This window comes from Phalacrocorax carbo, chromosome 4, assembly GCF_963921805.1.
Source record: "Phalacrocorax carbo chromosome 4, bPhaCar2.1, whole genome shotgun sequence".
NCBI lineage: Eukaryota > Metazoa > Chordata > Aves > Suliformes > Phalacrocoracidae > Phalacrocorax > Phalacrocorax carbo.
In genome coordinates this window covers 817,179-833,342 of record NC_087516.1, presented here as the reverse complement: position 1 = coordinate 833,342, position 16,164 = coordinate 817,179, and the positions used below count along the sequence as shown (strand labels likewise).

The 16,164-nt window shown below is 60.1% G+C and overlaps 2 protein-coding genes across 12 annotated transcripts in view; both read right to left on the bottom strand.

Moving 5' to 3' along the window:
- Positions 1-10,750, bottom strand: part of DYSF (dysferlin) — a 109,279-nt gene extending 98,529 nt beyond the window's left edge. For 3 of the 8 annotated variants that reach the window (XM_064448787.1, XM_064448788.1, XM_064448793.1), the window contains exons 1-4: positions 8,810-8,937; positions 4,123-4,178; positions 3,309-3,400; positions 181-286 (exon numbers count right to left, since the gene is read on the bottom strand). In XM_064448787.1, coding sequence (XP_064304857.1) covers positions 181-286; positions 3,309-3,400; positions 4,123-4,178; positions 8,810-8,897 — 342 coding nt within the window. In that variant the 5' untranslated portion in view covers positions 8,898-8,937. Of the gene's footprint in view, positions 1-180; positions 287-3,308; positions 3,401-4,122; positions 4,179-6,356; positions 6,512-8,809; positions 8,938-10,635 lie in introns of those variants that run through there. The other 5 variants (XM_064448784.1, XM_064448786.1, XM_064448785.1 and 2 more) reach the window with 3 other exon arrangements.
- Positions 10,751-13,018: 2,268 nt separating this feature from the next.
- Positions 13,019-16,164, bottom strand: part of ZNF638 (zinc finger protein 638) — a 43,713-nt gene continuing 40,567 nt past the window's right edge. For 3 of the 4 annotated variants that reach the window (XM_064448794.1, XM_064448797.1, XM_064448796.1), the window contains 3 exons: positions 15,176-15,268; positions 14,163-14,281; positions 13,019-13,333 (listed from right to left, as the gene is read on the bottom strand). In XM_064448794.1, coding sequence (XP_064304864.1) covers positions 13,274-13,333; positions 14,163-14,281; positions 15,176-15,268 — 272 coding nt within the window. In that variant the 3' untranslated portion in view covers positions 13,019-13,273. The remainder of the gene's footprint in view (positions 13,334-14,162; positions 14,282-15,175; positions 15,269-16,164) is intronic. The other variant, XM_064448795.1, reaches the window with a different exon arrangement.

The following is a 16,164-nucleotide window of genomic DNA, read 5'->3' as shown; positions in this document are numbered from 1 at the left end:
TCCGGTTTTGCTCCTTGAAAGGTAAATGTCAACGCCAAAGAGCCCAGGATGGGACAACTGGTCTCCAACTGGGAGCTGCAACTGGAAGGGGCATTGCTCAAACTGGTTCCCAAACTGGGAGCTGCAACTGGAAGGGACGCTGCTCAGACTGGCCTGACTGGTCCCCGCGCAAGGACTCACCCCAGTGCTCTGCTTCTTGGTGTCCAGCAAGGGGAGGTTGTAGGAGGCCGCCAGGCTGGGGGAGGAGAGGACATCTCGCAGCGGCACTCGGGCTTCTCCCAAAAACCTGGGGGCGAAGAGCGACGGGGGTCAGCAGAGGAAGGGGCCAAGGGGCCGCGGCTGGCGCAGACCCGGAGGGCAGGGACAGAGGGGGGAGCCCTGCCAGCACCCCCGTCTGGCAGCTGCCTGGGGAGGACACGAACGGGCACCAGGTGACTCAGACCCAGCCCAGGTGAGACAACCGGGACAAGCATCTCGGGGGACTCCATCCCCTTTTTATCAGGGGAAAGCTCCTAAAAGTCCACGCTGAGGAACCGGGAGCCAGAAGCCAAAGGGCTGATGGGTTTTTCTTTGCCAATGGAGAAAACAGAGACACGAGGGGTCGGGGTTTTCCCTGGAGGCAGATGAGATGAGAGCTGGCATCCAAGGCTGGTGTCTGTGTGCCACCATCATCCAGGAGGACTTTAACCCACCAAAAAACTGGTTTTCCCCTACTGAGTTTCAGCACCTCCCTGGTGCTGTGCTTCTGGTTAACCCTTCCTGCACCGTGCCACCTCCTGCCCCAGCCAGCAGTGCCGGCTCCCCCACAGACCAGGACTGGCCAAAGCCAGGAAAGCCCTCAAACCCCTTTGTGCCGTCCTAACAGCACGACGAGCTCATGGAGCAGATCCTCCTGGAAGACATGTCAAAACGTCGGGAAGGCAGGGAGGCGATTAGAGGCAGCCAGCGTGCCCTCACGACGGGCAAATTGTGCCTGACTGCTTCAGCGGCCGCCTGCTATGGAGCGACCGCATCGGTGGACAAAGGCAGAGCTACCGATGTCATCTACCTGGGCTTCTGTGAGGCCTTCGGTGCGGTCCCCCACAGCGTTCATACCTCTAAACTGGAGGGATATGGGTTGGAAGAATGGACCCTTAGATGGATCAGGAATTGGCTGGATGGCTGCGTCTGGAGAGTTACCCTCAATGGCTCGATGTCCAAGCGGAGAGCAGTAATGAGTGGTGGTCCTCCATGGCCCATACCAGGAGAAATACTATTTACATCATCATCATTGACGCAGTGGGATCAAGTGCACCCTCCGCAGCTTTGCAGATGACACCAAGCTGAGCGGTGCGGGTGGCTCACTCGAGGGATGGGGTGCCATCCACAGGGACCTGGACAAGCTCAAGAAGCGGCCCACATGAGCCTCACGAGGTTGAACAAGGCCAAGTGCAAGGTCCTGCACGGGGGTCGGGGCAATCCCCAGTACCAGCACAGGCTGGGGGATGATGGGATTGAGCACAGCCCTGCGGAGAAGGACGCGGGGGTGCTGGTGGATGAAAAGCTGGACGTGAGCCGGCCGTGTGCGCTCACAGCCTGGAAAGCCAGCCGTGCCCTGGGCTGCATCCCCAGCAGGGCGAGGGAGGGGGTCCTGCCCCTCTGCTCCGCTTTCCTGAGACCCTCCCTGCAGCGCCGCCCCCAGCTCTGGGGTCCCCAGCGCAGGACAGACACGGGCCTGATGGAGCGGGGTCAGAGGGGGCACAGAAATGCTCCGAGGGCTGGAGCCCCTCTGCTGTGGAGAGAGGCTGAGCTGGGGTTGGGCAGCCTGGGGGAGAGAAGGCTGCGGGGAGACCTTATTGCCGCCTTCCAATACGTGAAGGGGGCTGACAGGAAAGACAGAAAGAGACTCTTTACCAGGCCCTGAGTGACAGGACAAGGAGCAACCCTTTTAAACTGAAAGAGGGTAGGTTGAGATTGGACATAAAGAAGAAATACGCTACGATGAGGCCGGTGAGACGCCGGAGCAGGCTGCCCAGAGAAGCTGTGGATGCCCCGTCACTGGAAGTGCTCAAGGTTGGGTTGGACGGGGCTTTGAGCAACCTGGCCTAGTTGAAGATGCCCCTGCCCATGGCAGGAGGTTGGACTAGGTGATCTTTGAAGTCCCTTCCAACCCAAGCCATTCTTTGACCCTGTGATTTCAGACGGCAACAGCAGCCGAGACAGGGCGTTAATTGCTGGTCAGCGGTGATTGCCCCGCTGGGGGGTTGCAGCGCCCGTGGGGACGGGCAGGCTGGTGTTTTCTCCCAAGGGAAGGAAAAGCAAAAAATCCACCATCGCTTTTGTTGCAGAGAGGGGACCACTCGTGAGAGCATCGCGATCCCTGCGGGTCGCGGCCAAGCGGCTGCTCTCCATGCAGGCAGACAAAATCTCCCTGCGCCGGGAGCCGGGACCCTTCCCCTGTCCTCCCCTTGCTATTTATAGAGACACACAACGCCACTGAGCTGGACCGGACCCAGTTTCCACCTCCCTTGGCCTCCGGTCCAAGAGCTAATCCAGCATTGGCTCCTGCCCTGGAAATGGGATCCTTCACGCTGGGGCCGTCCTCCCCGTCCCCGCCAGAGCAGGGCAGCGGGGTCCCACCCTCCGCTGCCGAAAAGTTAATCGCTTCCTATATTTTTTTCCCTTGCACAAGCAGCGATCGCGGCCAGGGGAGCCCCGCACGCAGGCGCAGGTTGCCAGGGGGTGGCCGGGCTCGGTGTCCCAGGGCTGGAGGCGGCATCACCGTCTGCTCTCACCTTCCTTCCCAACGCAGCCGCGGCGAGGAGGGAGACCCCGACCCCGTGGGGGAACCTCCCCCGTCCCGGAGCGGGGGGCACCCGTGAGAAAGGAAGCCGCCCGGGGCCATTTGTTTTGCAAACACCGCCCTTCCCAGCCCCACCAGCAAAGCCTGTTCGGGAAAGGAGCTTGGCTGCCACCTCACACCTCCCCGGCCAAGCGCCCATCACCAGGGCCTCGCGGCGCCGGCGCAGCAGCCCGGGGGCGGCGGCGGGCACAAGGGTCCCTGTGTGCTCCCTGCCCTCAAAGGCTGGATTTTCTCCCCGGCCTTTGAGCGAAGGAGCCCAGAAATGTGGCTCTCGCCTCCCACCAGCCGCCCCCGCTGCAAAGGGTGGCCGGCGGCAGGGAGCAACGCGAGGAGCCCTGGGGAGAGCCCAGATCCCCTCGCTGCCCCCCCCAAAACCCCCTTGTGCAAAGCCTCGGGAGTGCACGGGCTGTGCCGGTGATGGGAGCAGGGCAGGGGGCTCACGCCCGGCGCCCGATGCTTCTCCCACCTGTTTCTCCCCATGGTCTCATGGTCTTTCACGACGACGGTGAGCTCGGCGCCCGGGTCCAGGGGAGCTCCCTTCAGGTCCCACTCGAAGCCCTGGAGGGGAGGAGATGGGAGCTGGGATCAGCACCTGACCAGGCATCGACCTGCTCCGGCACCGTGCGGGGGCTCTCGGAGGAGAACCAAAGCCCCGGAGCCGCTTCACCATCACGGCGCTGACAGCACAAACCTCGGCACCACGCGTGCCCCGAGCAAAACTCCCCAGCAGACCCACAGGAAAAATATACCACGGGCAAAGGCCTTCCCCCCATCATGGATTAAAAGTGAAGGAGAAACCACAGGGAGCCGGCACGCAGCGTTCCTGCACCAAAACAGCCTGAGTTTCCTCACCAAAACCCTTTTCTTTCTCATTTGGAGCCATGAAAGCACAGATCAGGGTTAGAAGGAAGAAGGTGCTGGAAAAAATATCCTCCCCTGGGCCAGGCTGATGAGTAAAACACACTTGTTTTCCCCTCAAGCTGCAATATTTTTAAACAGCTTCTTTTAATGTGCGTGCTTAGCCCTGATAAGATCTTGATGAAAGGGGAAGAGGCTGGAGCAAAGGTCCGCACGGAGCTGGCTCAGCCCCACTCCTCCGATGCCGGTGCTGGGAATTGCGGATGCAAAGCCACCTGTGATGGGGACCATGCCCAAACCCTTCGTGGGGTGGCAGCCCTGGGGCATCACCGGGGCCCCCCAAGCTTGGGGCACCTCGCTGGGCTGTCCCCCGTGTCCCCCGGCTCCCCGCGGGGACAGGGATGGGCTGGGGCCAGCCTCACCTCGTTCCATACAGGGTTCACATTGTTCTTGATGACTTTAGTCCTCTTCTTCACACCTGCGGGGAGCAACAAATACGGGTCAGACCGTTTTCCCCACCAAACCATAGGGAAAGACCCCAAAATTCTGGTCACACACCCACCCCACCCCCAAACACAGGTGGGGTTGAGACCCTTCGGCGACACCCACAGCTCCCAGGAGCAGGATCAGGCCCTGCTCCTTGCGCACAGGCTGGGCTGGGCACAGACGGGCTCCGGGACCCCGCTTTGAGCCCCAGCCCCATACGAGCCTTGCTGGAAAACCCCGGGCGAGTCACCTCCCTGTGCCGTGCCTCAGTTTCCCCAGGAGCAGGGCAGAGGGGAGGCTCCCACAGGCTGCCAGCTGGGTTTTGGGGCTGGAAGGTGCTGCGGGGGACCCAGCCACCCTCCTCCCTCCATCGGCACAGCCCCAGACGGGACGCAGAGCCCCCATGAGAGGGGTCGGATCACACTAACCGGGCGGGGGCTTCGCCCACTGACACCCCCAAAAGATGCGGATGGGGATGCCGTCACCCGCTCTGCAGGGACGGGACCGCGGCCGGCCCGAGGAGCGGCATCAGGCGGCAGCAGGTAAAAAAAGCAGCTCAAAACCAACATCCCGGGGAGCCCTGGCACTGGGGGGCTCCAGCCCTGCCTGAGGACACCCCCCGCCAGCCTCACCCTGAAACCACAACCCTCGTGTCACACCGAAAACGGGCCGAACGCCCGCTCGGTCTCAAGGGGCTGCATCACAGGAGGGACCGGGGGGAAAAGGAAAAGGAAGAGCCGAACAATAGCCGTGACTCAAACCCCGGGGGATGCCAGCCCAGCGCCCTGCAGGCCCCTATGGATATATATAGGTACCCCGGGCTGTGGATATGGCACGCAGGGCTGGCGGGGAGGCCAAGCCGCTCTCTCAAAATATTCTCATTTTCTGCTTGTTTGTTTTAGTATCGCTAAATTAAACTTTTCCTATTTCAGATTTTAAACCTTCCGCCCCGAGGCGACGCGGCCGCCGGCGCCGGGCTGGGGCCGGGAGGGAAGCAGAGCTGCCATCGCGCTGACACCGCGCCTCCGGAGAGCATCACCCACAGACGTCAAATAGCCTCGATTTAAGGCACGTCTCCTGCTTATGCCTCACCTTCATGGGACGCAGAGCCCTGGAATTCCCCCCCACGCTCTCAGGACCGTGATTCGGCTGACGGGAGCTGCTTTCCACCCCGGCAGCGGATGGATGGAGCCCACCCTGGGCTGAAACCCCCAGCACCCACCGCGGGATGGAGATGCGAGGGGTCCCGGAGCCGGCAGCGAGCGGAGCCGGCTGGGCAGGGGCTGGCAGCACCGCTCCCCCCCCATCCACCCCACACAGGACAGGAAAGGCTGGGTCAGAAACCACTCATCTCTTTCCTTTCCTTATTTTTTTTTTCTAAAAATGGATATTTTCTACTGCCAGGAAACGGCTTCCAAAAAAAAAAACAGAAAGAAGGGACATCCTCCAGCGAGCGCTTTCGAGGTGCAAAGGCAGCGCTCGCTTCCCGGCACCTCCATCCTCCGGTGCCCACGGCAATGGGGTAACTCCTAGATGAGGGGTCATTCATGTCAGTCTTATTGGTAATTAAAAAAATCTTAACGAGAGCAAAGCACAAGAGCGACGGAGAGCACCCAAGGGTGGAGCACCCTGCAGCAAAGCCGGGTCCTGCTCTTTGCCGGGGCTCACCCCATCATTTCTAGATGCTGTCACGCTGTGTAACGGCACTGAATGACCATCCCCAAGTCCCCCCACCCTGGGAAAAATCCCCGCTATGGCATTTCTCACCATCCCCCACGACCCTGCGCACCCCAAAATCACGGAGGAAGAGCGATAAAGTGAAAGAATAGAGTGAAAAAGTGATAAGATTCGCAGCCCAGCCCCAGGAACCTCGGACACGGCAGCATCACACGTGCGAGCGTGGCACGGGGATGCATCAGAAGGTGGGGATGGAGGGGGCTACGATGTGCTCGGTAGTGGGGTGCGGGGTGGGGGGGGAATTTTGCAAGGATTTAGGACAAGGATGGAGCTTAGCAAAGCCCAGCTTCTGCGGGGCGCCCAGCCAGGACATACGTCCTGGCTGGGCGCCCCGCAGAAGCCGGGTTTTGCTGCAGGGGGGCTGCAAAAGCAGCCAAGAGTCTGGCAAAGCACCGATCCTGCCCACCCCAGCCCAGATTTGGGGTCCCCTCACCTCGAAAAGTCAGGCTGGCCACCGGGTCACTTTGCTTGTCCCCTTTCTCCAAGTTGGGGAGGTGGCTGGCTCGTTGGAGCAAGCAACGCAGCATGGCTGGGCGATGGAGCAAGGGCACGGCCAGGCCAAAGAGGGCTCGGCCCCGGGTAGGATCCGGCCCCCCCATCACCGCCTCCCCCGGCCCGGCCCTCCCCCGGCGGGAGGGGACACGGAGCGCCTCGGCGCGGCAGCTCCGGAGGCTGCAAGAGCCGGGAGCCTCGGGAACGCCAAAAAAAAAAAACCCGGGAAGCAGGGATGCTGCGAGCTCCGGGGGCGGCAAATTAAATCACCGACACCCTGGGGGGCTGCGAACCCCGAGGGTGGAAAATAAATCACCAGGATCCCGGGATGCTGCGAGTCCTGGGGATGGTAAATTAAACCCTCAAACCCCGAGGATGCTCAAGTACCAGGATCCAGGGATGCTGTGAACCCCGAGGATGCTCAAGTACCAGGATCCAGGGATGCTGTGAACCCCGAGGATGCTCAAGTACCAGGATCCAGGGATGCTGTGAACCCCGAGGATGCTCAAGTACCAGGATCCAGGGATGCTGTGAACCCCGAGGATGCTCAAGTACCAGGATCCAGGGATGCTGTGAACCCCGAGGATGCTCGAGCACTGGGATCCGGGCATGCTGCAAACCCCAGAGGTGGTAAATTAAACCACTGAACCCGGAGGATGCCCAAGCACCGGGATCCAGAAAGCTGCAGCGCCTCGGGATGGTAAATACATCACTGGGGCTCAGGGTGCTGCAAACCCTACGGATGGAAAATAAATCACCAGAATCTGGGGATGCCGCAAGTCCTGGGCATGGTAAATAAGTCACTGACACCCAGGGATGCTGCAGGCTCTGAGGGTGCCCCAGCACTGGGACTCGGGGTGCTGCGAACCCCATGGATGATAAACAAATCACTGACACCCAGGGATGCTGCGAACCCCGAGGATCCGAGCACCGGGGAGGCTGCGAGCCCCAAGGGGGCAAAAGCACGGGGATGTGGGGATGCTGCAAGCTGGGGGTGACGAAGGGCCTGGCCCCAGGGGTGCCGCGAGCTGCAGGGGTGCCCGAGCAGCGGAACCCGGGGAGGAACCACCACCAGGGATGGGGGAACAGCGGGACGCGGGGGCCGTCACACGTGCAGGACGCTGGGGACACTGGAGCAGCCGGAGCCGGGGCTGCTGCCCCCCAGGGATGGTGGAAGGTGGGGAGCTCCCAGAGCCGGGGATTCCACACCACTGGGGACACGCCAGCACGGGGGGGCTGGGGGGGTACCGCTGCCGGGCAGGGGCTCCGAGCCCCCCCAGCACCAGGCCTAGCAGCTGGGGGGGCACGGTCCCCTTGTCCCAGCCCTGCGCGCTGCCGGCTGGCACATGGGAAGGGAGAAGCTGCTGCACAGGCCCAGCAGCCGAGGGGCTTCCCACGGCCGTCACCACGCGTGGGGACACCGCGGCAGGGGGACGGGGGGGGTGTCCCCCAGTGCAGAGCCAGGCACCACTGCGGGAGACACGGGCTCAAAGGGTGCTGGCGCACGGGTTCCCTTCTCCTGCTCATCTCACCCTTTTCCACAAGCCCCAAAAAATCGCTTTTTCATCCCAAGGAGGCCCAGAGCGCTGCAAATAGCTGTGACGTACCACAACCCGCCTCGTGCCTCTCGTCACCCCTTTGGGGGGGTTTGGGACCCCCACTCGCACCGATGGGTGCCCGGAGATCGCAGCTTGTGTCCCCCAGGGCCGGGGACACAATCCCTCAGGGAATGGGGGACCCAGCAGAGCCCCCCCAGCCCCAGGCACTGTCACCCCGTGGGGGGGACACAGCAGAGCTCGGCCATGGGGTGCTGCGGTGCCGGGAGGGGCAAGGATAAATCCCCGGCTGACGGACATGGCTTGGGGGGGGCAGTGGGGGCTCTTGGGGTGCGTGAGGTCGGGGGGTCCAGCAGGTCCCCAACGCACAACCGGCCCCGGCCACCCTCGCCCACGGCGGGGAGGGGAGGCAGCCCCCACCGCGTCCCCCCGGTGCCGGGGCCCCCCGCAATCGCCGCCCCCCCCCCCAAGCGAGGAGCAGAGGCCAGAAATAGCCCGGGCTGCCGCGGGTGCTGTCACCGCTCAGCTATGTCCCCCCGCCCCCCCGCCCAGCGGCGGCTTTGCCCCCCCCCCCCCGGTAAGGAGGGAGCGCGGGACTGCGGGGGGGTGGGGGTGAGCAGGGGGTCCCCCAAACACCCACTCCTTACGTGGGGGGGGTGGGGGGTGGGGGTGCGCGCGGACAATGCACACCGTCTCTTGGGGGGGGGATGCACCCCACACACCCCCAGTTTTCAGCACCGTCCCCGCCGCCGGGACACAGCCCGGTGCGACCCCCTCGGTGCAAAATACCCCCCCCCCCCCGCAAACCCCCCCTCCCCCGCAGCCCCCCGGCCCCCACCTCCGAAGCCGGCGGAGCAATAGGCATCGCTGATGTCCGCGTCCGGCGTGCGGACATTTTCCGCGTGGAGGATGAAGACCCGGAGCATCGCCCCGGCCCGGCCGCCTCCCGCCCGCGCCCCGCGGCACCCCCCGGCACCCGCCGCCCCCCGCCCCGTGCCCGCCTCTCTTAAAGGGGAACGAGCGCTGGATGCGGCCCCGCAGGCGGGGCAGGAGTGGGAGACACCCCCTCTACGGCCTTGGAGGGGGGCTGGTGAAGCCCCCCGGGAGGATGGATTTAGGGGGGGCGGGGGGCTGACACCTCCCCGGCAGCAAGGGCAGGTGAGTCCCCCCCATGGGGACCCCGCGGGGGCGGGGGGGGACTGAGTCTGAACCCCCCAAGCGGGACAGGCAAAGAGGTTCGGGTCCGACCCCCCCCCAAAGGGGACAAGGGGGTTCGGGTCCGCCCCCCCCTCAAAGGGGACAAGGGGGTTCGGGTCCGACCCCCCCTCAAAGGGGACAGGTAAAGGGGATCCACTCCCCTGCGGGAGGGGCATGAATTACTCTTACTTTCGCTCGCTACCCACAAGAAACTCCCCAGAGACCCCAAATGGGGTTTGGCCCACGGGGGGGGGTGGGGGTGGGGGGGTGTCAGTGCTGCGGCATGGGGAGCCCCTGGGTGCAGCCCCAGCCCCTCACCGTGGCACCAGGGCCAGGTCTATTGGGGACCAGGGTGGGAAAATAGGGGTTTTGGGGGGCTGAGCGACACACAGGGCAAACACTACGGCACCCCTCGGCACGGCCCAAAGCGGGGTCTCCCATGAGAGGTCCCATCACAGCCCCGGGGTGCGGGGACACCCCTGACCCCCCTGCCCCAGTTTCCCCACTGGAGACCATCTCCTTTCGGCACAGCCGTGACCAGCCCCGCAGTGACAGCTGGGGACGCCCACAGCTATTTTGGGGAGCTTATTTTTATCCCTGGGTTTCCCAGCAAGCGGCTCAGCGAGGTCCCTCCCTGCCAGGGCCCCTCTCCCTGCACCCCTCCCCGCCGCGGGGGGCTCCCACGCTCACCCCATCACCCCCTTTTACCCTCTTTGGCTTTATCTAAACCCATTTCCCACTCCCTCTGCCAGGCGCTAACCCACCAGGGTGAAATGTAATTATCAGTGAGATTAAAACCCAGGGCACCGCAGGGTCACGGGGCCCCCCAGCACCCCCATTCCCCCTCCCACGGCTCCCTCCCCATGTCCTGTGGATATTTAGGATGAGTCTCCTTGAAGGAGCCCGTTTGTCCCTCATCCATCAGCTCACGAGGAGCACCCATGACCCCGTCAGCTCGCCCCAAGACACCTACAGCCCCCGCCACCTCAGCCCTACAAGGATTTTTTTCTTTTCCAAGACCCTAAAATAAAGAATTCTGGGTATCGCGGCTGCCAGGCCGGGCTCCACGCGAGGCGCCGCCCGGGTTGAGCTCAGCGATGCATAGGGGCACGAAGGCGTCCCGCAAGGGCAGAGGAAAAGCTGTTGCAGGAGCTCCGAGGGTTTTACTTAAACCCCCCCATCCGGAGCCAGACGCGGCCAGGAGCGGGCGGCCGCGCCAAGGGGACGGGGCACGCAGCGCGCGGCCGTTGTAACCAGCAGCAGCTCTACAACAAACTCAAGATTGCAGCACCCTATGCTTTGGGGAGCAACGTCCAGACACGGCCTTTGGCGTTGGCTTTTTACCTCATTTTTCCTAGATTTTTTTTTTCCCCCCACATCACCCCGGAGGAACAGGATGTTTTTTCCCTTGGAATTCCCCAGTTAAGCAGTCCCCGCATCTTTTCCTGGGGCCGCTGCAGCACTTACCTGGCTTTGTCAGAGATGTTCTGGTGTCTCAAAGGGGTCGGGGGAGCCGCACACGGAGGGGAAGCAGATGCAGAGCAGAAACCAACCAAGTCCCGTCTGCGGACCCCAACATCCACACTCTGCCTGGCAGCCGGATGGGAGATGATGCTGGATCCCGTCTTCCCAGCCACGGGAAGCAGCGCTGTGCCTTCGGGCTGGGAGCAGGCAACGGAGAGGGCGTCAAGGGCTAGAGCCACGACAAAGCCCCCTCGCCCACCTTGGGCGCCCGCGGCCGCCCCAAACTCCTGGTAAAACCTTGGCGAGGAAGGGGGAGCCTGAGGATGAGCTCAGGCTGCTTCCACCACTCCTGACACCCCACAAGTCTGGTCCCAGGGAGCCACGGCATCGCAGCTCGGCCCACGAGGGTCAAGGCAGAGGACCCGAAGCGACTAGCGGTCCCCAGGGCACGGGGTACTCGTCCCTTCCTCAGCCCTCCCTACACCAAAGACAAATTTGGACCGAGGCTTGCGCGGCAGAAGCGGGAATGAAGAACAACATTGTTTTCTCGTCCTTTGCACAGATAAAGCAACAAAGAGAAACCAGGGCAAGAAACGGCCTTGCTGGCTGCAGAGAGGGTCTCTGAAAACTGAGAGGCGCAAAGCACATAAAGCTGCATTGTGAAGGAGACAGGACTCACGAGGCCAGGAAGCCACGTCCCGCACCCCGGTGAGGCTGGGAAAAACCGCTGCAAAGCTCCGGAGCTCGGCTGGGGAGCGGAGGATCACAGGATCCCAGACTGGCAGGGGTTGGAAGGACCCCTGGAGCTCATCCCGTCCCACCCCTGCTGGAGCAGGCACCCCCAGAGCAGGGGCACAGGGCCGCGTCCAGGCGGGGGGTGAATGTCTCCAGGGAACAGGGTGCTGCTGCAGCTCCCTGCGGACCCTCCGGACGCCCCCAGCCGCGGCGCAGCTCAGCTGCACGGCTCTGCAGGTGCTTTCTGCACCTCCCCGCAGGCTCTTCGCACTAAAGGCCAGTTCCTACCCCTTTATTTCAGACGGGATATTTAAATACTCTTCTATACCAATTGCTACTAACCCAATAGTAACTAAGTGAGAGTAACTAAGCAGTTAAATAACACCACGCTGGTCCCATCTGCACTGCTCGCTGCTCTGGAGTAGGGGAGGGCTCCTCCTCGCCAGCGGAGGGGGACGGACGCGCATGTGCGCTCGCACACACGCACATTCTTACCCTGAATCACGCTCCCTGACTCATCAACTATTTGCTGGTCTAAATCCCTCGTGCCTGTTTCTGAGACACTTCTCTCTTCGCTCGGGGTCGGACCCGCCAGGACGGCCAAGCGCAGTGACTCGTTGCAGCGCGTTCGCCCACAGCCACGTTCTTTACCGAGGGACTGAAGGGGGGAAAAAAAAAAAGAGAAGAAATAAAAGCCCAACCGAAAATAATCTGCAGTTTATGAAGCTCTGTTCGTGACTTCCCGGGTAACCTGCCCGTCGGGGAACACGACTGCTCCGTCACCCACGCCACCAGCCCAACGCTCAGCCTTCGGCTCGGAGCCTCCAGAGCTGGCTCTGCGCTCCCGGCACGCCCACGGCACGGACTTCAGGTGGTGGATGGGTATTTGAAGACATTCACTGGCTCAGTACCCTGGTAACATCCCCACCAGGTAGAACCACCAAGTCTCTCATTTCCCTCAGACGTGCAGGAACACTGGTTTGCTCCTCCTCCAGGAACATAATTCATCCAAAGCCTCGAGGACTGGCAGAGACAACAGTGGATTTTGAAAAACAGTCTTTTACGTACATGTGGCTAGCTGAAAAATGAAAGCTCAGAGCGAAATCAGTCCTGATCCGGGCTACGATCCACCGTTCAGAGCGTGCCAGCCAGAGGCCCAGGCCTAGCAGCGAGCAACATTCAAGAGCAGGCTGAAAAAGAGTTCAGCCGTGCTGCTGAGCGCTCCGCAGGCTTCGACCTAGAGACTGGAACAAACCAGGGAAAACCAACCCAAAATGAACAAGCGAACTCGGTCCCCAGGGAGAAACAGCACGGGGCAGTGACCGCCCTGGCTGACCGCAGCGAGGACAGGCGCGCCGACGCGGTGCCGCAGCGGGCTTTGCTGCCCTTGGCGGCCTCGGCTTTATCTTCCTGAGACTGCCATGAGACTGCGGAGGCCGCAGGACAAAGATGGCTAAAGGGAGCGTAAGAATCCATGGATCACCGCAGCCTTCCCCGCGAGGGTCGCTGCTCCGGGGCAGCACGCGACATCACACCCGCCGAGAGCTCTGTAAAGCGGCACCGGAGAGAGATCCCCGGAATGAATTCCCTTCCTGGTCTCTGTTGCGACCCAGAGTTAACAGAACACAATAAATCACACCAAACGCGATCCCCCGGTGTTAACTATACAGTAAGAACATTTATTTCATGTGACACTTGTAAAAGAAGTCTCTTCCGAGTCAGATGATTTGATATACAAATCAAAGCCACCATACTGTTTTCTTTTAGTCTGTCTTTACCGAGCTCAAATTTATACAACATGAAAGCTTGTTTTGGAAACAAAATTACAAATTAAATCATAACAAAATACACAAAATTGACTGGACCCTAAGTTTTAGTTCACTGAAAGAATTCTTCTTTCCTCCGATCACCTTGAACTCCGCTCTTCCCCGTCGTCAGCCTCGTCCTTCTGCTTGGCCATGAACTTCTGCAGAAATAAGGGTAGTCAGTGAAAAGACCCCGCTACGTGATCCCTCTGTCCGCGACAAGATCGCTAAACACAGCGCAGGTTTCATAAAGCGCTGGCTCCAAGTCAGCCGCCTCCCGATGCCGGTAACGCGTGGCCCGCACCGAGAAACGGCCCGAAGTTTTGCGCACACGCTGGCAGAGACACAGTCACCGCGTGGTGAAGCTCCCGAGTGGGACGTGGGCAATATTAGGCGTGGGGATTTCACGGGGTGACGGGCACCTGCGCCTGGCCGGGGACTATAAAATAATCATTCCCTATTCACCACGGGCCGTGTGTTCGTTACGCCCACCCTTACGGAAGCCTACGGCGTAAGAACCTTCCCAGTCTTCCACCCCTCACACGCGCACAGGAGGGGGCTGCCTCTTCCCACAGCGGGGCGTCCTGGGGGAGTTTTGACCCCAAATTTAAGTTTTCCGGCTGCCAAACCGACCGCTGGGTCATTTTATGCCTGCGAGATACTGTAGCCGGTCTGCGGTTTCAGGAAGGCAGGAAATCTCACCAAACCACGCTGTCGGACACAACAACTGCATGGCTTTTAGAAATCGCTTCTTAAAAACGAAAGGAAGACAGCAGCTTCCCCCACGCCTTCCGAGGTCAGGAGGGCTTTATGCAGGTGACGAGCTAGAGTAATTTAACCGTAGCTGCGTCCGAGTGTAAAACTAAAAGCCCTTGAATTATTAATGGGAGCTCCCTAAGCCACCAGGAAATCATTAGCACTCGTTAAAGCACACATTCTCCGACCAATATTCTTTTCAGCCCTGTGTGTTTGGAGCAGCTCCGACGTTACCTCCATGTTTTGCTGATGAAGCAGCGTCTTGCAGTGGTTTTTCACAGACGTTTCATCTGCGTAGAAGAGCGAGCAGATCTGACAGAAAAAGCCTGCCTTCGGAACCAGGTAATCCAAATCTGAAGAGACAGGGCACAGCATTCGCGTGAACAAAATACGGCTTTGAAACACCCCATTAACAAAACAGCTTTAAAAATAAAATAAACTTTTAAAAAATCAAGATTCCTTTAACCGAATCTGCACGATTTGTTATTTCTGGAAGGACGTTAGTTACATTTTTTCAGTATTCAAAAAATGAGGCTGCTAATGTGAGTGGGCCACCTGCCCTGCCTGCAGTAGACAGCGAACGACACATACTTTCCTGGGAACGGGACGACTGACCTCCTGGATCTGACGCTCACCGCAACTACCTCAGCGTCCTGGTAATCGGCCTTAAATATTTAGCTTTAGAGTATTTTATAAACGACTCATCAGGCAAGCTGAGCCTCTGTCCCGCAGCGTGTTACGCAAGCACTTTCCGTCACAGAGAACGTTACACAAGCCGTCAGGCAAGGATCCCTATTTTCCTGGGAAGTTCTTTTACAGCTCAAGTGTTATCGGTAGTTTTATATACAAGTATTTTAGGTGAGGACCTTAGAATACATATACACACACGTTTTGAAAAGCATGTGAGCAGTTCCCTCGTTTCTATACATTGGAAGTTGGTAATAAAGCTCCTAACAGGATTAGAAGAGCAGGTAGATATGAGGCTGTGCTGTGCTAATGCTAAATAAATTAGCCTGAATTTTTAAATTAAATTTTAGGACAAAAAGAACTTTCAACTTTGCCGCTGCTGGTCAGCTGACAGCAGAAACGCAGTGCGTTTGTAGGAGCCAAGATAAAACCACAAATTATGGGCCGTGAGGCTGAAGTTAAATGCAGTACCGAGGCAAAGGGGGTGTTTTGTGAAGGGTGAGAAGGCCGCCTTCTAGCAAGAAAAGCAAGGAGCATTTGGGGGGGCTTTTTGGTTTTACCTTTCGGAGTACTCTGTGTCTTTGAGGCATCTGAAGAAGCCATTTTCTTCCGCTTAGATTCTGGTTCTTTATCTCCTGATCCCAGCTGATCTACTGGAGGCCACAAACGCACGTTAAACAAAGGTATCCGCTAGTTTAAAGCTATCCTGTATCTAGCCGTGATGGCTCGGTATTGCCTGGAACACCCACCGCCTGCATGTTCCTTACTGTTTTCTACCCTGTCCCGCTTTGGCCTTTCCACAGAGCAATTTTCAGGAGCTCCTGACGTCAATCCCACGGGCAGGAATACCGAATAGAGCGCCCCGGTGCTGGGGCAAACGACCCCAAAAGCGCCCCCGACCACATGGCACCCCTCGCACGGTACCGCCGCCGCGCTCAGCTGCCTTCCTCCAGCGCTCTCTGCGGCAGCTTCCAACCAGCTTTGGGATAACGATCACAAAAATCACAACTTCTTTGTAACGCAAGCTGCCAAGCTTGCTTGAATTAATCCAGCTCGAGGTCCGGCAGCAGTATTCCAGCTCCATTACAGAGCCGGTCAAAGCCTACCGAAGGCATGATCGGATTAACCGGCTCTAAGGAAGGATAAAAATCGACACTGTAAGGTTTTTCTGGAGACAAGGGGTTCGACAGAGCCTCCCCTGTTACAAGAGAAACAAGGCGTGTGGTTTTTAGGCTATCAAAGCAGTCCAACTGGCAGGTGAAGAGTCACACGCCAAAAACGCCTCTTTCCTTCCAAGTTCTACATTCAAATAAGCTAGACACCGAGGTCAGCGCAGTAAGCCCTCTCCCCTAACAACGACAACCAGGACGCTGCCGAAGGCGGGCGGCACGGCTCTCCATCCCCACGGCGTTCCACGGGCGCGAGCACCCCGCCGCGTCACCAAGGCGCCCAGCTCCAGGCTTGCCGCGCGGCTCCTCGGCTGCCGCAGCCCGGCCGCCGTCCTTTCAGCTGCTGCCCTGAGGCCATCAATGAGCTGCCTCCGATTGTG